Source organism: Polyodon spathula, chromosome 23, assembly GCF_017654505.1.
Source record: "Polyodon spathula isolate WHYD16114869_AA chromosome 23, ASM1765450v1, whole genome shotgun sequence".
NCBI lineage: Eukaryota > Metazoa > Chordata > Actinopteri > Acipenseriformes > Polyodontidae > Polyodon > Polyodon spathula.
This window is the reverse complement of record NC_054556.1, coordinates 3,312,669-3,333,293: the sequence shown is the minus strand read 5'-3', so window position 1 is coordinate 3,333,293 and position 20,625 is coordinate 3,312,669. Positions and strand designations below refer to the sequence as shown.

Below are 20,625 nucleotides of genomic sequence, written 5' to 3'. Positions count from 1 at the left end.
TATTTGTACCCATATTCACTAATTAGCTAATGACACTAACAGTTAGTTTGGTATTGGTTTTATTTTACTTTTCACTTTAGCCTTAATGGGGTGATTTCTGATGCTGTGCATGTTTGGAAGAGATTCTGCAGCCCAGTTGGGATTTCATGAATATATGTGTATTCCCTTATAAAAGTTTACCGTAGTAAAAGCATAGCACAATGAAAGCAAGGCAAAGCAGTATTGTAAAGACTAGCAAGGTATGGTAAAGAATATTAAAAGAACATGGCAAACCAGGGTAAACTATGCACAGTATAACCAAGGGAAAAGCATGGGAAAACTGCAAGAATACCCTGCAAAAATACTGTGCCAAACTTTTATAAGGGTTATTTATCTTTTTAGTTGTGTTCTTTATGACTCTCTTACCTCATGAATCAGCAGGAATGTAGGAAACAGAATTATTTTTATAGAGACTGTTAAAAGTAATTGTTTACATTAGGTAACATTATTCATTCCCAGATACCAAAGTTGACGTCCATTTCTGGTTTCTGGAAAATTGTACGCAAATTATATATTTTTTACTTTGGCTCTGTGTCATCTGTTTATTGATGCACCTCAAGAGGAAATCCCCATTATGCTGATGATGTAGAACAACGTTTACTTTGTGACCTCTGCTTTCTATATTCCTTTGGCAGCGATCCTTGCATTTTCAAAGCTGCCAACCAGAACCGCGTTGTTCATGTTTCGAAATAAACAAACAGGAATCTGAAATTAATATCCGTTTTGTTCCTTTGTTTTTAAGAGAGAGATCTAAGGAAAGCACGCTGTTTTTTTTTATAACTATAATTTTACTATATACTATCATATGTAGGACAAAATCTAAATGTTATTTATGTATTCCTGTTGTAGGGGGGTGGCAGTGACACCTGTGCTATGTACAGAAGTTAACCATTTCTTTATGTTCTGGGTACAATACTGTGTGCACGGCCTGGCATTGAAAAGTCCTAAGTATGGTTTACTCAAACATAATGCTACTATATACAGGGTCAGAGTCGATTAGATGAGCAAATCCTTGCTGTGAAATTCACTGTCCTTGTACATTATTTAATGCAAATCATCTGTCAACACTGAAACACTGATAATAAGAGCCCAAACAAAGGTCTATACGGACGTGGGTTCCACATTTCAGCTTCATAAAACTTTCAGCAAAGTAACTGCTTGCTTTGTCATTGGAATTTGGGTTGAAGTATTACAAAGACACCTAATGGGAAGGTGAGGCTCTTATCCCCAGCCCATATTGTATCCATGTGCGTGGAGAAGGCCATTAGGGGACCCACCATGATGGTTCACTCATGCATATTTAAAAAGAAAAAAATTCCAATTGGTTTTTAACATTATTTCAAATGATCAGTCAAATGATTAAGTAAGGACAGGCTTTGAAGACAAAGATATGTTTAAATCATGCAAAATCCTCATTGTACTGCGTATCATACAGTTATTTTATACCATCTACAAGTGTATTTAACAACAGATAATACATTCAATAACTCCTTCCTAGTACATCATAGTACATCAATAGGCACAACATGATTGGTGTAATAAATTATACTGGCGGCAATAGATTTCATGATTTTAAATCACAGTAGATTTAAATCACTTATATATCCTCAAATCAATAATTTTTTGGAGGCACATTTGGTGCCAGTATCAAACACAACGCAAGTATACTCATATAATCTGAAACTTGCATTTAACATTCAGACATGTTTCCATTATTGAAAAGGTGCACATTATAAATGATGGAGTAGCAGACTACAACAGATAAAAGATGATCAAACTTTACTTTATGACTAAAAACAGACTTTAAGGTTTGCAAACAGTGCCCAATATGTCAGAAGAGCTGTTCCTAATTTACACATAACTGTACAGACCTGCACGCGCTTGGATTGATAGTTGGAAACAGAAAGGAAGTGCAGATATTTCAGTACGCTTCATTTATTTATTAAAAAAATGTTGTGACAAATTTGCTGAATCCTGTCGCTGTGTACTGTATGTTTTTACTGGTTTGGAAGGTTTCAGTTTTGTTTTCATCCTAATGTCGGTACTGTAACTGCTATTGTCTAATTCCTCTGTACCACGTCTGCTTGCCTCCCAGCCTGCTGTATCCCAACATGTACATTGGACTGACTACCAATCCATTGATATTTGTAGCCAGTATTCCATTTCTGAGGTATGAAATTGACTTTGAAACATGTGACTCTCCCAGAGCACCTTGGTGGGAAACTGGGTGGGAAACTCTTGAAGGTCATTCACAGATTGTGTTGGTTGTGTCTCTAGCCTGTGTACGAATCAGACAGATTTCACTACTTCTCGTGCAGTTGTTTCGTGGCTCGCATCACGCTACTGTTTAGGCTCTTTATTGCTTGTCATCTGCCACGGAAAACTGGCTTTTTTTTTTTTTTTTTCTTTTAGCAAATAGGCATGGCTTTGTGAAGGATTCATTTATGACGCAGATTCAATTCTATTAAAACTTCTACAGAACGTTTGCATTCCTAAAATGACCATACGTCGACTGCTTGTTGCTGGTAATAATGATTCATGTTGAGTGACAAATAGACTATACTATCCCTTATTGAGAGACAAACAAGATAGCAGGTGTCTGTTTATGAAAACAAATCAGACATCTGTTTGCTTATGGGGAGTTTAGGGTCTGGGTCTGTCTGATTGGCACTAACGTTATAAGAAGGACAGCACTTTGCTTTGTGAATGTAGTTACATCATTGTTTAAAGATTCAATAGCCAGCGCCATTAATAATTTATACTTGTAGTGTGTCTGTCTCAGCTTTCATTCAAACTGTAGAGGATCAAGGTGGCTCTGTGTCCCTCCTCGCTGCTCTGTAGCGCTGACCCGTGGTGTGGAACCAAGCTTAGAGAGTGGATGAGCGACAGCATAGCCTGACCTTTGTAGCAGTGACCGGCTTTTAGACCATTGTGATAATATAGTTTCCCATGCTTTTCTCGTGGTTATACTATTCATTTACCTTTGCGTTTTAATGATTTTTAGTGGTCTAGTAGACCTCACACTTTTTTTGTTATCCAATGTGATACACTGAATGTAACTAAGACCTCCACTGTGGTGACCTACAGTTTCCCGAGCAGTTTTTGTGTTAATGCAGCCTGTGAGAGTGGGACAGGTTATGTTATGCTTACACAGCGGTGCACAGTAGATTGTGATACATGATCTCTGCATTCAGTGCTTATTAAATATGGATGGGCTGGGTTAAGGATCACCAGGTATGAGAACAGATTACAAATATCAGAGTCAAAACAGGAACTCTGATCTGCCACACTTGAATGATTATTTTAAAGAGAACTGTAAACTAAACGTATTTGGAAATGCATGGTTTTACATCAGCGTATAATAAAAGCACAAACTAAAGAAGGGTGGTGTTTACCAAAAAGCATCGATATTTGAGATGTTAAGTTAGACCTCCTGGGACACTAGATATGGACGACCTTCTGTATTATTTAAGAAGACACAAACAATTACTTCATACCCACCGCAGTGCAGACTAAGATACAGTATTAATGACATGGGATATGTTATATTATAATGCCCTCATCGTTCTACTGTATAAATATCCAGATTGAGAGCATTTTATTATTCTGCACTGTCACACTCAAGCACACTAGATACTGGTATGTACTTACAGAGTCACATATCTAATCGAGAGTCTGATTAAATAACCCTTTGTCTGTTATCTGTATGTCTGCAGATATGGCTGCACGTCAGACTTGCGTTTTTTGTTTTTCTTTCTTGGAAACTGAGTGATCAGTAAATACAGTTCACTGATGAGTGAGTGTTTATCAAACTTCAAACGACTTGTTTAAAGATAGGCTTTAAGTGATACTGACAATATCACACTAGAATAATGGCTGCAAATTCATAATGAATTCTGACTGAATACCACAGAAATTACACCTGGATATGTTATGCACTTCCTCTGAGTTCTGATATAATTAATTCTGAGTTCAGCCCTGTTAATTCATGTGGATTTAATTACCCATATTCAGTCTATGTTCTTTTGTAATGAATTATGTTGATCACATGTATAAGGCATGAATTCATGCATGAATGAACACTTCTCACAATCCCCTGGTGGGTGAGTAAGAGGGTATGAATTAGTGAAGAATAAACAGCGAATTCACTAGGAACGGACGGAGGGGAAAAGGGAACCTAAATGTTTTGAAATCATGATGAATTCAAAATGAATTAGTTCGGAACTCGGAGGACGTGCATGAGGTAATCTGGTTGTTCCTGTGGTGTTCAGTCAGAGTTCATTAGGAATTTAAGGCCGTTGTTTTAAAGTGTTACTAGTGGAGGTATCATTCTTGCAGCACCTCCACTTCGAGGAAACGTCTTGAGATCCTCTTTGTTAAGAAAGCTTTTTAATTACTGTTTGCTTCTTAGTGGTGACAGTTGCATTAGGTAATGAAAGCCTGAGCCTCTAAGCCAGGCCTTAATTCCTGATCTGAGCAGGCAGAGCGCATGGGCAGACTGTGGAGGGGCTGCCTCTCCCTGGGGACCTGTGTGTGTGTATGAAACAATGGCCGTCACAGATATGCTCATTTTAAACACATACTGAAGCAAATGCCAGGAAGAAGCAGGAGCCATGAGCATTAATACCAATAGCTGTTGTGGTTTTTCCGACAGGAATAAACAAATAGTTTGTTAAAATGAGTCCATGTTTAGTCTCCTTTTACAGGGATCTTATCGACCTGGATGATTTATTGTTTTTTCTTATTTTTGCACCGTAAGTTCACTAAATTCCTTTCTAAACTCTGCCCCTTGATAACCACACAGCTTAACTCAGGAAATGCTTTAACCAGTCGATTGGGACCATGACACACACTGCCAGTACAGAATGTCTGCCTGTGTGTTTACTGAGCACTCGTAGGGAATATGTTGTGGGTCCTGAGCTCAAACCGAGCAGAGAGTTCCTTCCTATATGGATATGAAGCCTGGCCTTTACCGTACATTGACAAATCAGCTTTTAATAAATATGTAGCGGATTCCTATTTTCTAGTAAGCCCTATTGAGACCTTTCTGTTTGCATGTGTAGTAAAATGAGCCACATAGATCAGGTTGCGTTTACGGCATCGTATGTGTATGAGATGGAATCAGAGTATAGAAAAGTATTTGCTTTGTTACATCGTAAGGTATAGATTTAGCACCTCGCTACATTGATCCGGTCTGCAATGTCATTTCAGTGCATTCTAAATCCCATATAACCCATCAGAACTGAATGCGATATTAGTATCTTTACTGAATACAGATGTGAATTAAATGTATTTCCTTTTTTTCTTTTCTCTTCCAGGAAACAGTAGAATATGCCTTCCTTATAGTTTTTACAATTGAAACGTGTTTGAAGATTTTTGCATATGGATTAGCAATGCACAAAAATGCTTATGTAAGAAATGGATGGAACATGCTGGATTTTATCATTGTAGTAGTAGGGTAAGTATACCACCGTTCTCGTTAGTTTTGTTGTCTTGGTAATGAGGTGTATACTAAAGGCGGCACTGGCTGAACCCTTTGTCGGCTTTATTTGCTGAAGGTCAAGGTGTTTAATATATTGAGCTCTCTCATGGATCCTTTGACCTATGTAACGGATGTGACTTCATATTAACAGAAATGCTTATCTGCTTGCCTTTATCCCCTCTCTGAACGCAGTGGCTCTTCTCTCTCCCTTGTCACACACCGTGCTCCTCGAGCAATTGAAAAATGGAATTATACACGTCTTACCTTCTTCTGAGACCATGTGCACAGGCACAATGCAAATTAAACTGGCGAGAGATCGTCCAACTGGTTAAAAAATCAGAAACAGACGTTTACATCTCCTGCACAGAAACTGATTGAAACTTTTAAGTTTCCAAGCATTGTAGGTAGTCGGGTTCAGCTGGAATCTAAGGGGACTTTCACAGTGGGGCCGTTTCAAACGGACTTGGTCGAGTCCGTTTAGTTTGAAACAATGTATCAATGTGCTTGCTGTTCACACTTATCTGCGAGCAAAGGGACCGAGTTCGTTTGGATGCGAACTAAAGTTGTTTTTTTGGTCTTTTTCCATTTTTTTTCTTCAGGACTGAGACAGTTTGTGTTCACAAGTTTTCAAGTGAACTCAGTTTGTTTATATGGTGTGTGTGAACCGGATGTTTACAGTAATATATACTGCATATTGAAAGATTGCAGCTGTTGAAGTATTGCTCCAGTTTTTAAAATAGCATGTTTTAGATTATTATTACATATTTGGAAGAAAGCGCTGGGGAGCACTTTTGCTTATTTAATTAATGCATGTATTGAATGCCTACAGTAGGATAATAGTGCAGTTTATGCAATTCAGCACGGCTCTCCTATTGTCGGCGCTAAACAAAGTCATTTAAGAAAAGACTGAATGTGTTTTACTATTTGTGTGAGTTTTGTCCAGTTTGGATTGAATTTTGGTGTCCGAGCTTCAGACTGTTTCAACCACTGTCCAGATTTCTACAGTGAAAAACTGGGACTTTTTTTTTCAAGAGATGGTCTCAGTTCGGTTCGGTTCAGTTCGTTTTCCAATCAAACTTTGCAGTGCACAATTGGCCGAGCGTCACGCGGGTAGGGAGGGCTTAGGTCGTCAGGGCAATCCACGGTTTACCGTGCACCAGCGACCGCTGTGGCTAATAGGACACCTGCGGGTCTACAGAGGAGCCATTCCAGGTCTGTGTTGTCCTCCTGCACTATAGGTCTGGTTGCTTCGCTGTGGATCCACAGTGTGAAAAATGACAGATTGGCAGCAACACATTTCGGAGGACGCCTGCTCCAGCCTCCGTTCCCCAAGGGGGGTGGGGGGGTGGGGCAATGACTAAATAAAAACAATAAAGTGAGACTGATTTGACTGCTAGCTCCACTGTGATGTTCTGTCTGCAGACCCAGCTAATATAACATGCCTCTTCTTGTGTGTTTCAGGTTATTTAGTGTTGTCTTGGAACAACTAACCAAAGAGGGAGATGGAGACAACCACTCTGGTGGAAAGCCAGGCGGCTTCGATGTTAAAGCCCTAAGAGCCTTCCGTGTGCTGCGTCCGCTCCGACTAGTGTCAGGGGTGCCCAGTGAGTCCATAGTCAGAGGGTCTGAACTTCTGCACCGTGCGCATTCACTGTAAACTGACACGCCTTCTACACCATGCGCATTCACTGTAAACTGACACGCCTTCTGCACCGTGCGCATTCACTGTAAACTGCCGCGCCTTCTGCACCGTGCGCATTCACTGTAAACTGCCGCGCCTTCTGCACCGTGCGCATTCACTGTAAACTGACCGCCTTCTGCACCGTGCGCATTCACTGTAAACTGACGCGCCTTCTGCACCGTGCGCATTCACTGTAAACTGACGGGCCTTCTGCACCGTGCGCATTCACTGTAAACTGACACGCCTTCTGCACCGTGCGCATTCACTGTAAACTGACGCGCCTTCTGCACCGTGCGCATTCACTGTAAACTGACGCCTTCTGCACCGCCTTCTGCACCGTGCGCATTCACTGTAAACTGACACGCCTTCTGCACCGTGCGCATTCACTGTAAACTGACACGCCTTCTGCACCGTGCGCATTCACTGTAAACTCGCCTTCTGCACCGTGCGCATTCACTGTAAACTGACGCGCCTTCTGCACCGTGCGCATTCACTGTAAACTGACACCGTGCCATTCTAAACACCGTGCACCGTGCGCATTCACTGTAAACTGACGCGCCTTCTGCACCGTGCGCATTCTGCACCGTGCGCATTCACTGTAAACTGACGGGCCTTCTGCACCCATTCACTGTAAACTGACCGTGCGTGCGCATTCACTGTAAACTGACGCGCCTTCTGCACCGTGCGCATTCACTGTAAACTGACGCGCCTTCTGCACCGTGCGCATTCACTGTAAACTGACGCGCCTTCTGCACCGTGCGCATTCACTGTAAACTGACGCGCCTTCTGCACGTGACTGTAAACTGACGCCTTCTGCACCGTGCGCATTCACTGTAAACTGACGCGCCTTCTGCACCGTGCGCATTCACTGTAAACTGACGCGCCTTCTGCACCGTGCGCATTCACTGTAAACTGACGCGCCTTCTGCACCGTGCGCATTCACTGTAAACTGACGCGCCTTCTGCACCGTGCGCATTCACTGTAAACTGACGCGCCTTCTGCACCGTGCGCATTCACTGTAAACTGACGCGCCTTCTGCACCGTGCGCATTCACTGTAAACTGACGCGCCTTCTGCACCGTGCGCATTCACTGTAAACTGACGCGCCTTCTGCACCGTGCGCATTCACTGTAAACTGACGCGCCTTCTGCACCGTGCGCATTCACTGTAAACTGACGGGCCTTCTGCACCGTGCGCATTCACTGTAAACTGACGCGCCTTCTGCACCGTGCGCATTCACTGTAGACTGACGGGCCTTCTGCACCGTGCACATTCACTGTAGACTGACGCGCTTTCTGCACCGTGCGCATTCACTGTAGACTGACGCGCCATTCTGCACCGTGCGCATTCACTGTAAACTGACGCGCCTTCTGCACCGTGCGCATTCACTGTAAACTGACGCGCCTTCTGCACCGTGCACATTCACTGTAAACTGACGCGCCTTCTGCACCATGCAATTTGTTTGAAGATATTTATGCAGAGAAACATTTTGAGCCCAGTGGGTCTCTGTGCTCTGTCGGGATGAGGGCAGGGAAGGTAGAGTTTGGTCAGGTCACTGGAGACCACCCTTGTGCTGCTCTTCTGCTCCTGGCATTTTTTTGTAATGCATTTTATGATTTAAGATTTTAAGTTCCTGTTAATCTAATCATGTTTAATATATACTGTACTGTGGCTCGTAAAATATGACTCTTCCTCCAGTTCATCGATTCAGTATTTAAAAGACATTTGCATGTGTTGTTGTTATTGTATGCTGGTGTTTTTATATAGTATACAATTTTTGACATAGTTCACTTTGGGATGCAAATATAAATTGCATACTGTATACAGCATTGTGATATACAGATCCTGTGTTCACTTATTTTTCCCTTTACAGGCTTGCAAGTTGTTTTGAATTCCATTATAAAAGCCATGGTCCCTCTTCTCCACATTGCCCTGTTGGTGTTGTTTGTAATCATAATCTATGCCATTATAGGACTGGAGCTTTTTATTGGAAAAATGCACACAACGTGTTATATTCCTGGTACAGGTGAGCTGACTCTTACAAAAATGCATTTAACTTACTGAAATAAAAAAAGACCATAACTCCATTCATTACGTGCATCAGCTGTTAGCTTTAAATGCATGTTCTTATTGTAATATTCATTGGACTCGCACAGTCACAGGACTGGATAATAGGCGGTGAACACTTCCTGTTACCAGTGTATGCTTTTAGTTTTGCTTTGAAAAGGCTTAAGAATTACTACAGATAGAAATATTCTTTATAGTAAGAAAGGCATGTAGTGACTGTAGGACATTTGCATTAGAAGTAGAAAAGTGCAACTTCAGTAGTAAGTTATGTAAAGAATAGTCAATCTTGCCACTGAAAAATGATCACTCGGTGTCTATGGAGAAAGCATGTCTCAGTACTCAGAGGAAGCTTAATCTCTGATGGGTATTTGAGTACTTCAAGTAAGTGAGAATTCTGACGTTTCTGTCAAAACAGGATCATTTTAGCAACATACAGAGCTGGTCTTAAATGCAGTACGACGTTGACTTATTTTTTTTTCTAACTTTTTTGGGGATTCATTTTAAAGAAAATATTCACTGCATTGAATGCTTGATCCTAAATTGGTGATGTCCTTTTATGACTTGCATATAGTACTGCAATATGCTTAATAAACATTCAAAAAGCCAGATTATATATACTGTCTAAGAATAGAAATTATCATTTTTGACCCTTAAACATGATTGTGTCAGGTTTCTAGGTCTATAGGCATTACATTAAGTTATTGAGCGGCAGGCAGAAAGGGACTGTAGATCCCCCTTCGTTTACTTGAAGCAGAAACCTGTATAAGAGTCGATCGTTTTCTTTTTTCATTCTGTAGATTTAATAGCAGAAGATGAACCGGCACCATGTTCAGTCTCAGGTGATGGGCGCATATGCCCCATCAATGGCACTGTATGCAGGGAAGGGTGGCATGGTCCAAATGGAGGCATCACCAACTTTGACAATTTTGCCTTCGCCATGTTAACTGTGTTTCAGTGCATAACGATGGAGGGTTGGACTGATGTGTTATATTGGGTAAGTTGGCGTGCTTTCTGATTTCACTGTAAACAGGTCAGTTAAATACATTAATTGACATTCTTAAACTAAAAAGATTTGTAGAGAATTGTAACAATGCTATTTGTTATAGTTCTGCATCAAAGGATAGCATCACAACATAAGTGTTGCAACGACATGTATATCTTTGGAAAAGTGTTTCCCAAATTGTACAAAATACCAACCAGTATATGTTTTGTACAGTAAGCATTTACAGTAGCACTCATGCTTGTTTGCTATACACTGTACTGGTCATTATCACAGATTAGACATCCCTGTCACTGACTGCATGATAAGTGCCATACTGACTAATGCTCTCAACTTATCTTTTTAAAGAGCTGTGACTCTGTTCTTTGAACTGGTTGTTTTTGCAGATGAATGATGCCATGGGATATGAGTTACCATGGGTTTATTTTGTCAGTCTGGTCATCTTTGGATCATTTTTCGTGCTAAATCTTGTTCTTGGTGTGTTGAGCGGGTAAGCAACATCTTTTCTTAATTCCTGTGCAGAGTCCTATAGTCAGCTGCCATGGTCACACCACTACGACTGCTACTAACAATACTAATATTTGATCACATTCAAAGGACAGGATACTGATTTGCACCACTTTTACAACCAGTATCGTTCCTGCTGATTTGAATTGTATCTAGCGGATACTTCTTTGAATCACAGATATACTTGCTACTGTCCGAAAAAAGAAAAAAAAAAATATTTGAATTGACAAGTGAGCACTAGGGTGACCATGCAGCTGACGTGGGTTCTCTGCATCCACCTCACTGTTGATTTTGTTAACAAACTCCTCTGCGTTTTCACAGGTTGGAAAAGAGGCACCATGGATCTGTTTTGTTAGTCTAATCATACTCTGGTCATTTTTCGTACTTAACCTCGTTCTGGGTGTCCTCACAGTGGGTAAGCCCGATGCAACAGCGCTGCAGTTTCTACTGCATGGGATGAAGTGCCTTTCGAAACTCTTCCATCCTCTCTGAGGCTGTCTCCTTGCATGCCCTTGTGAGGTGTTGCTTTTCCTCTTGCTTGTGGTTATGGAAGAGCAAGCTAGCCTATGTCCCACAGCCTGCCCCTTAAAAAAATCAATCAATGAGACCACACAGAATGAAAAGATTGACTTATTTCATATGTAGGATTTGTGTATTCTAATCTCTTTTGATCTACTGTACTCTTGGATGGAGTCAAGATATAGATGTTGGTATTCTTCTTGTTCAGTATATTCCACAAACACAGTTTTCAATGTATTGAAACCGTATTCCCTATTGGAAACTCCCCACTGCTTTCCACCTAGTACAAAGTAAAGAATTGAAGGGAAACTGACTGTTTTCACTGCTTTGTGAAATTCAAGAGGAATGGCTGAACATGCTGTTTCTGGAAAATAATGGTTGTTCCTAAGCATCACGCTCTGCTAATCTTTCAGATTACTAGTGTACACATTTCCTGCAATTAAAGGCATGATAATGATGCTTTTTCGCTTGGGTTGAAGTTTGTGTTGGGTTGATTTCTTTTTTACAATTTTTTTTTATTTACTATGATAATACCCCTTTCATACTGGTTTGTTCCAGTGCTTGTGTTTGTGTGTCAAATGTAATCAGAAATGTGTTGTTTTCCCCCAAGAGTTCCATCTGAGGTAAGACTTTGCATGACTGCACAGTAATATCAACATTCATGTTTTGCAGATTAAACCCAAATTGAATTGTGGGGTTAAATATCCTGAGGGCTGTTTGCATTTGTTACTGATGAGAGTGGCTGATATAATTAACAATCTGCTTTGATTTAGGAAAGGAAAACTGGTATTATCAGAAGATTTATAAAGCAGATCAAGAAGCTCTAAATCTAATGAGAAACTATGGACCAGGTTCTCAAAGCAATTTACTTCAAAACACCAAATACAATTTTGAAGTAAATAAGAAACAACTTACTACAAACCCAAACATGAAACTTCTGACTTGTTTTATTTTTTTGGTTTGGGAACGTTATTGGGTGTTTTTTCCTTGTGTTAAAACAAGATTTGGATGAAAGAGCTTTGAGAATCTAGCACCATTGGTTGCATAAAGTAAAACGCTGTAGTAAAACCCTAATACTTTCAAGAAGATATTGAGTCATTTATATTCCGATATTAAACTTAACGCGACATCAGTGCAGAAAGACGGGCCAAGCTTTTCAGCGATGAGCCAGCTGAGAATATGTTTCATGTGTTGGAAATGAATGTTGTCTTTCTGCACTTATACCCATAATGCTTTATAAATTTAAATGCCATATATTCTTTTATTTTTGCATTTTAGTTGTTGATGATGTACTAAGCCCGCCCTCAATACTGTGGAGGTATTGAATGCACACGCACTTGCTTCATGTCCCCTGTGTGTTTGCTGACTGCCTGTTGCGAAAGTCCTGGTTGTAACATGTTCCATCGTGTTCTCCTCCTGTCAGAGAGTTTTCGAAGGAGAGAATGAAGGCAAAGGCCCGTGGAGATTTCCAGAAGCTGCGGGAGAAGCAGCAGCTGGAGGATGATATGACTGGGTACCTGGACTGGATCACCCAAGCAGAGGACATCGACCCCGAAAACGACGAGGGCAACCAAAAGAACGGCAAACGTGAGTACCTTGTCTGATACTCTGAATGTCATAGGCTCTGAATGAGAGCAGTGAGTTCCAGGGCTGGACGTGAAGGGCTAGATTCTATATAAATAAAACAGAAGGTTAAACATTATTTCCCTTTTTTTATTTTAACGGTTAAAAATATTTATATGTACTGTATTAAACAAATTGGATATTGCAGAACTTTAAAAGCACTTTTCTGTTGTGTTTCATTTGATGACATTTCTGTGTTGCCTGGTCCCCTGGCTTTAAATAGAGCCTGTAGGTACAGGCTAATGGAAATGGAAAGACTTCTACAGGGACAACGTCCTTTGAAGGATACTCCCTCCCTATGCTGTAGACATACCACTGAATGTCTTTCTCCTGAAGCACTATTCAAATCCATCCAGACATATTTACTAGCTCCTGCATTCTTTTATTTGAACCACAGATAATCATTTGTCAGTTTCCATCTTGCAAGTCATGTGATCCTACGCAAAATCCTTTCTGGCTTGGCTACCAGGAGTCTGGAAACATGTCTTTATTCCTGGTCAACACTTCCAAGTTTCTGGAATTATCCAGGATACACACTCATACTTTGGGATATATTCCCTAAGCTATTAGCTCCAAATAAGGGAAGAAAAAAAAACTGATTACAAAAACAACTCAGACAATTTCAGACTATATACAAGCACCTCAATGAAATGCCTGAGACATTTGTTCTTGGTTGGGTAACTTTACTGGGTGTGTCGTTCCGTTCTGAAAAGAATGTGCTAATTTATATTAAATAGCTTTGAGAATCTAGCCCGCTGGTTCTGGAAACGTGTTTCCTTGTGTCTGGAAATGTGTTTCCTTGTGTATCCTGTGCTTTAGAAATAAAGATGGGCTTTAAAGAGCTGTCTCGGAGAGTATCTGTGCTTGATTTTAAAACGCAAACCACACTGAAGAAGTGCATTGTATATCAGTAGGGTATATGTTGCCTGTTGCAGAACAAAAACAAAAAGAAAACTACTAACACAGACGTGAATGCTCTGTTTTGCTTAGCAGCATGCTGTTAGTATTTAGCTGCCAATTGTAGTATATGCCACTAATAGTTTCCCATCTTCCTTTTTGTTCAATGTTGCTTATGTCTTCCTAACCCGTGTTTGTGGCTGAAAGGAAGAAAGAAGAAAGGAAAGTTTGGTTTGTTCAACCATTCAACTGGTACACATGGTAAATTTAGTTTTATCCTCTGGCGTCTTTTTTTCTGTCTTTGCAACTGCACATTTCCACAGTTTCATGCATGCGTTTTCTTTTGCTGTGTGTTATAATTATTATTGTAAAATTATTATTATTTTTTTAACGACTTGTAATGGATGTTCAGTTTTGCATGGCTGAGTTTATTTTTTTTTAATTTAAATTGACTCTGTGTACTTTTAAAGTCTAATTGAATTACGCCTTGTGGCAGGCTGGCGAGTGGATAGAGGCCCAGAGACAGTCTGTAGTTCAAAAAAATAATTATTTTATTATAAATACACAAAAATAAAAGGGCACAAGGGCCAAAACAAAGCAATTTAAACACAAAAAGAAAGACAAAAAAAACAAAACTAACAAAAATAACAATTTCCAGGCTGGGCAATGCCTTCACTGGATTCACAAATCTCCAAAAATCACACACCAAAAACCACCAACCTGCTTCCTCAGCTCCCTCCTCCTAAATGAAAAACAGAGGCCTCCTTTTATGTCAGGTGGCTGGGCGCTGATTGATCGTTAATTAAACTAATCATCTAATCAACCCCAGCCACCTGAACACAATGAACCAAGGCAGGTAGGGGAATTTAACCCCATCCCTGCCAATTTCTAAAGAGCAGAGCTGTGCTCTGCCACATGCCTCTAGCAAACAAAGTTCTGTTTCATATTCCCCCTTGCTGCTAAGAGAATTGGAAGAGATAACATGGAAAAGCCCAGTTTGTGATGCAAGATGATCAAAGCGTTCTGATGCAGTTTAAAAATCAAGGGGGTTGACTGCAGTATATGTTTAGCAGATATCCTACCAGAGGGTGTGGTAATTAAAGTTAAGGTTACCAAGACTCAAACTTAACTTTATTAGGAATTGTTAATTATAAGAATAAATTGAGGGGATCTAAACACCCCTACCAATGTGGTAATTCGTATGTGCATTTCAAAATCTGAGAAGTGTAAGTAACACTTTCTAGTGATCAATTGTAAGGACAAAATAATTTGAACAAACTTTATCATTTTAAGAGATCCCATCCCATGTTACTGTTCTCTATGTACAGTACTGTGGCAGATCATGACGTCTTCCATGGCTTGGAATTCTTATGAACTGCAGATTTCTGAAAAACAAGTACTGGAGTTAATGGATTGTGTCGTTCGTGAATTTTATTTTGGGACACTACAAAGTCAGTTATGTCCTGGGTTTTGTCAATAGACAGACCAAAAATGATTGTAGAATAAAAAAGTTAAATAAATAAGATAAAGTAAAACAAAGCAACGCTGGTGGTTTATTTTCAGATGTTGAAGAGACCATCCGGAGGTTTAGATATCTCATGTCATGCCACCACTCTTTTTATTGCAGTATTTCATTGTATTGACAATGCCCGCAGCAAGTGAATCACAGATAGACTATCGCTTGGTGGCATGATGATGTGAAATATAATGGCCTATGTGCTCTAGGGGGTAGAAATGGTGTAGTCTGGAAATTATGAATATGAAAACACATATAAAGAACAGAAAGGCCTTGCTAGACTTTTTTTTCTACATATCTATTCTATACCTTTTTTTTAAAATTATTTTTATTTTAGAAATATTTTTCTGTATTTGTTTTTTTTTTCCTTAATCGCATGTTTCTAATTGGCTTTGAATACTTGAACTGTAATTTGTTTGCGTTTCATTTCTTTAATTACTATTTTATGTATAGTTCTGCCTGTTAATTTCATGTTTTAAATTTTTTCCCCCAGTCGTTAGAGATAGTTGCTTTAACACAGTGTTTCTGTTCCCTGTGCCACAACAGCAAGTCTGCCCACAAGTGAAACTGAATCTCTAAATGCAGAGAATGTGAGCGGTGAAACGGTGTGCTGTGGAACTCTGTGGTAAGTCCAAGTTTGCTATTGCTTCATTTAGAACTATAAGAGCCTTTTCGCATGTAGTTAATTTCTAAACTAACCGAACTGAGTTCATTTGGAGAAAAAAAAACTTGATTCCTTTTGTTTTCACATGAGCACCTTCAGTGCAAAAGACTTTGGTTCACTTCAGAAGGACTCGGTTTTTGCTGGTTCACTTCGACATGTTTCTGAACTGACTGTGCTTTCACATTGCACTGAAACAAACGAATCACCTCTTGAGAAGGACTCAGTTCAGTTTGATTAAAATGAACTCTGACATGGATTGAGTTCTATTGAAGTGTTCACATATACCAAACCGAACTTGGTTGGAAAAAATCTGCTCAGACGAACCAAGTGTGAGTACACCCTAAAACACAGCAGTGGTATAAGTACCCCTATAAAAGTTTACCACTGTAAACTGACACCGTATTTCTGCTGCTTTCCAATGAGTTCCCCATAGTTTATTATGGTTTGGCCTGATTTTTAATTTTTTTTTTAATATACTTTACCATGCCTTTCTGGGATTTACAATGCTTACCTATGCTTTCCCATACTTTCACAATGCATTATTGCACTTCGTTATGCTTTTACTATAGTAAACTTGTATAAAAGTAGTCATTTTTAGATAAACATTGAGAAAGACTTCTAGTTGAAAAGTTTGTCAGAGAATTGTTTGTTTCTTTTGGTTCCACTGCTTACCCTATAGCTTACAGCGTTAAAAAGAAACGGCAGCTTTTGTGAGAGCGTTTACTGTAAATATGCCATTCTGTTTGAACCAGTACAATGTTTACCTCCATTTTTTTGACATGGATATAAACATATGTAAATGTTTGTTTAAAACATTTTTAAACCGTGTATTTGTGAAATTCTGTTTAGAATGTGGTTGTGCTGTGTGTGCTAAAGGTTTTTATGCTTTTAACATGCATTTCTTCTTTGTTCCAGTCAAAAAATTTCAAAGTCTAAGTTCAGGTCAGTATATTTTGTCTTCCTCGCTCTTATTTTGTTTAATATAGTATCATGTAGAAATCTGTTTCTTAAATGACATTTAATATTTGATTTAGCCTTACAATAACTTCAGGGTATAGTATACTTGCGCTGGTCCTGTAAAACATTATGTATGAAGTCAGGCATATTGTTAAAATGCCCTTCCTTTAGCAGAGTACATTAAGCAGACAGGAGATGAAGAGTCTGCTAATCTGTGCTATCCCCTCAGACCTCATTCTGTCTGTGTGCTGTCTGTACTGCTTTTCAAGGACGTTTCTCAAACCTTTCATCTAAAGGAGTTTCTTCTAGATAACCGATTTGAGATACATTTTAAAAGGACATCCTTGAGGTCTGTGAAACTTGACATGATATGATTTTTAACCTTTTTTAAAGAAGTAGTTTGTAATAGAAGTTCCTAATGCAATGAAAAGAGTATTAAGAGGACTAGTGCCTGAATCAGACAGCTGTGCGAGAGATGTGAGTCATGTGATTAAGCTTGCCAATATACGACCACTATACCTGTAGAAAATAGTACCAGAACGATGTACTGGCACGACTACACCAGTGGTCTGTTGCATGTCTCTTTAACAGAGGGGGTTTATTTCCTATTATGATTCTAACACAATGTTATTTCTCTTTTAGTCACCGCTGGGCTCACTGGAACAGGTTCAGCCGCAGGAAGTGCAGGGTTGCGGTGAAGTCAGTCATGTTCTATTGGCTGGTCATTGTCCTGGTCTTTCTCAACACGTTAACCATCTCATCAGAGCATTACAACCAGCCCTTCTGGCTCACTCAAGTCCAAGGTATTGGTTCCAGCAATACTACATTGCGCGTTTCACTCTGCAGGTCATGATGGGTTGTCATTCCATCCAGTAGATCACTGGTCGTAGCACAGGTCTCAGTGCTGAGCCTTCTTTTTAAATCTGTGAACATGAACAAAAAAAACAATTTTTTCCACTAGATGGCAATAGTGAATTAGGAGAGTGATTTGTTAAAAAAAACATTGTGGTCCCCAGTGCAGTGTCGCCTTTAGGAATGACAGCAATGCCTATTGGGTAGCATCCTGTATTAAGTCCTTTTGGAATTCATAACTGGGTTTCTGAAAATAGTTCTTCTTTGTTTGTTTTTTTATTGTTATTGTTGGCTGGTAGAGCAGCAGCAGGACAGTATTAACCTGATGCCTTTTGGATTATTTTTGTTTTTGTCACAGATATTGCAAACAAGGTTCTCCTGTCCTGCTTCACCTGTGAAATGTTGGTGAAAATGTACAGCCTGGGTCTGCAGGCGTACTTTGTCTCGCTCTTCAACCGGTTTGACTGCTTCGTAGTGTGCGGTGGAATCGTAGAAACGATACTGGTAGAGCTGGAAGTGATGTCACCTCTTGGAATCTCAGTGTTTCGATGCGTGCGTCTCTTAAGGATTTTCAAAGTGACAAGGTAAGATCTTCAGCGTTGGTGACCCGTGGAGTCCAGGCTTGGCACTCATGGGAGAATGAGAGCGTTGATTAGTGATCGCTGTGTCGCGCTCCTGCTCGTTTTCATTTCAGGCACTGGACATCTCTGAGTAACCTGGTGGCTTCCCTGCTGAACTCCATGAAGTCCATCGCCTCCCTGCTGCTACTGCTCTTCCTCTTCATCATCATATTCGCACTTCTGGGAATGCAGGTCTTTGGGGGCAAGTTCAACTTTGATGAGACGCTAACGAAAAGGAGCACCTTCGATAACTTCCCACAAGCTCTGCTAACGGTGTTCCAGGTAAAGGGTCGTAATTATATGGGCGATTTTTTATTAGAAAACATTTTAAAATGAGTTGATAAACAGCTTTTGCCATGAACAAAACCCCTGAAAGAAACATCAGAATTGTTTACTACTGGTTTGGTATCTTTACTGGGTGCACTGATGATTTGGAGTAAAGAGCTTTGAGGATCTGGAACCAAAATGTGTTCCTGTCCGACCACTTGTAAAACTAAAACAACATCTTCGGTCATGTGTTGTTTATGAATCGGCTCTTTATTTTTATATTCATTTCTATGCCAAAACCTTTTTGTTGATGCTGTTGTCTTGTCTCTGCTTAGATTCTCACAGGAGAAGACTGGAATTCTGTGATGTATGACGGCATAATGGCATATGGAGGCCCATCATCCTCTGGAATGATAGTTTGCATATACTTTATTATTCTCTTTATCTGTGGTAACTGTATCCTTTGACATCCAAATAACCAAGATTGCATTTCATCATTTTAATTAATTAATCAACGGCACCCTCTGCAGTGGCATTTCATATTAGGCTAAGTTATTTATTTACCCTAATTTACATTAATGAGTTCATTTAAGATAAGCGTCTTTCTGTACCAGGTTCATTATCTTGCCTTAAAGGCTACTTTTGCTGTGATTTATTTATTTTTTTTGTCAGTTATCGGACTCTGTATGCTTCAGTTTCCTTAAGTTGATTTCAAGATATCCTTCTAAATGTCTTCTTGGCTATTGCTGTGGATAACCTGGCTGGTGCTGAAAGTCTAAACGCTGCGCAGAAAGAGGAAGCAGCAGAAAAACAAAGGAAGAAGCGCGCCAGGTAAATATACCAGCGCCGATGAGCAACAATAAGCATATCAAACATTCAAGGCTACGTCGTTTACATGAAGAATTGGTTTGCATGGTCGCTGTCACTGGCATCATCAGTATGTGGGTTTTTAAATTGGGCACGCTGGCTGATTTACCATAAATTATAGAGATTTTCTTCTTCTCACAGAAGTGGAAGTTTAGACAATGAAGAAGAGGCAAAGGCTCCTGAAGCAAAGGTAACTGTTTTTCAGCAGAATAACAGCAAATATGATTATCAGTAATGGAGACAGTTTGCATTTGAAGCAGTAACACCGCCTAAAGTGTGTCAGTGAAAAAAATATATAATTGCATGGAAATATTTAAAGTTTACTGCTGTTTTTTTGCCGTTGTTCTTGTATTGTAATTTACTATGGAACTGCTGCATGATATGCTGTAGAAAAGTTCAAATACAATAATGTAAACTTGATGCGTGCTGTTGTAAGCCAGAAGCCAGCGAGGATGCTAAGTTAGCAGACCTGTAACAGAGCGCTCGTGTGCTGTCTGATCTTTTATGATGTGGTTGTGAATGTTGCAGGTTCCAGTGGAAGATGAGGATGAAAAGGATCCCTACCCAGCAGGAGATGTCCTGGGTAAGAATTGAAGATCTGGGGCTCCCGAGTGGTGCATCCAGTAAAGGCACTCCGCGTGGAGTGCAGGATGCGCCCTTTAGCCTGGAGGTTGCTGGTTTCGTATCCAGGCTATGCCAATTGCCGACCGTGACTGGGAGTTCCCAGGGGGCGCCGCCCGGGTAGGGAGGGCTCAGGTCGGCAGGGTAATCCTCAGTTCACCGCGCACCAGCAACTCCTGTGGCCGACAGGGCACCTGCGGGTCTTCTGTGGAGCCATTGAGATCTGTTTTGTCCTCCGGCACTATAGACCTGCAGTGCAAAAATGGACAGCTTGGCAGGGTACATTTCTGAGGACGCGTGTGTCTGCAGTTGTTTGAAGTTCGTGAAGTCAGGGTGGGGGTTGCAGCTGTGGACTGAGATCAATACATACAACTGGCGATTCCAAATTGGGGAAAAAATATGGTAAAAAATCCATTGGCGACGACTTTAAAAAAAAAAAAAATTGAA

At 40.2% G+C, this 20,625-nt stretch overlaps 1 protein-coding gene across 1 annotated transcript in view; it reads left to right on the top strand.

The window, feature by feature from the left end:
• The window catches only part of LOC121298208 (voltage-dependent L-type calcium channel subunit alpha-1D-like), a 64,649-nt gene that overhangs the window by 8,299 nt on the left and 35,725 nt on the right, over positions 1 to 20,625 (top strand). Inside the window, exons 4-19 of the mRNA XM_041225170.1 lie at positions 5,358 to 5,497; positions 6,983 to 7,125; positions 9,075 to 9,227; positions 10,066 to 10,262; positions 10,655 to 10,758; positions 12,718 to 12,881; positions 14,022 to 14,075; positions 15,877 to 15,955; positions 16,910 to 16,936; positions 17,594 to 17,754; positions 18,162 to 18,387; positions 18,498 to 18,705; positions 19,026 to 19,146; positions 19,407 to 19,521; positions 19,699 to 19,747; positions 20,086 to 20,140. Of these exons, the coding sequence (XP_041081104.1) occupies positions 5,358 to 5,497; positions 6,983 to 7,125; positions 9,075 to 9,227; positions 10,066 to 10,262; positions 10,655 to 10,758; positions 12,718 to 12,881; positions 14,022 to 14,075; positions 15,877 to 15,955; positions 16,910 to 16,936; positions 17,594 to 17,754; positions 18,162 to 18,387; positions 18,498 to 18,705; positions 19,026 to 19,146; positions 19,407 to 19,521; positions 19,699 to 19,747; positions 20,086 to 20,140 (1,996 nt within the window). The remainder of the gene's footprint in view (positions 1 to 5,357; positions 5,498 to 6,982; positions 7,126 to 9,074; positions 9,228 to 10,065; positions 10,263 to 10,654; positions 10,759 to 12,717; positions 12,882 to 14,021; positions 14,076 to 15,876; positions 15,956 to 16,909; positions 16,937 to 17,593; positions 17,755 to 18,161; positions 18,388 to 18,497; positions 18,706 to 19,025; positions 19,147 to 19,406; positions 19,522 to 19,698; positions 19,748 to 20,085; positions 20,141 to 20,625) is intronic.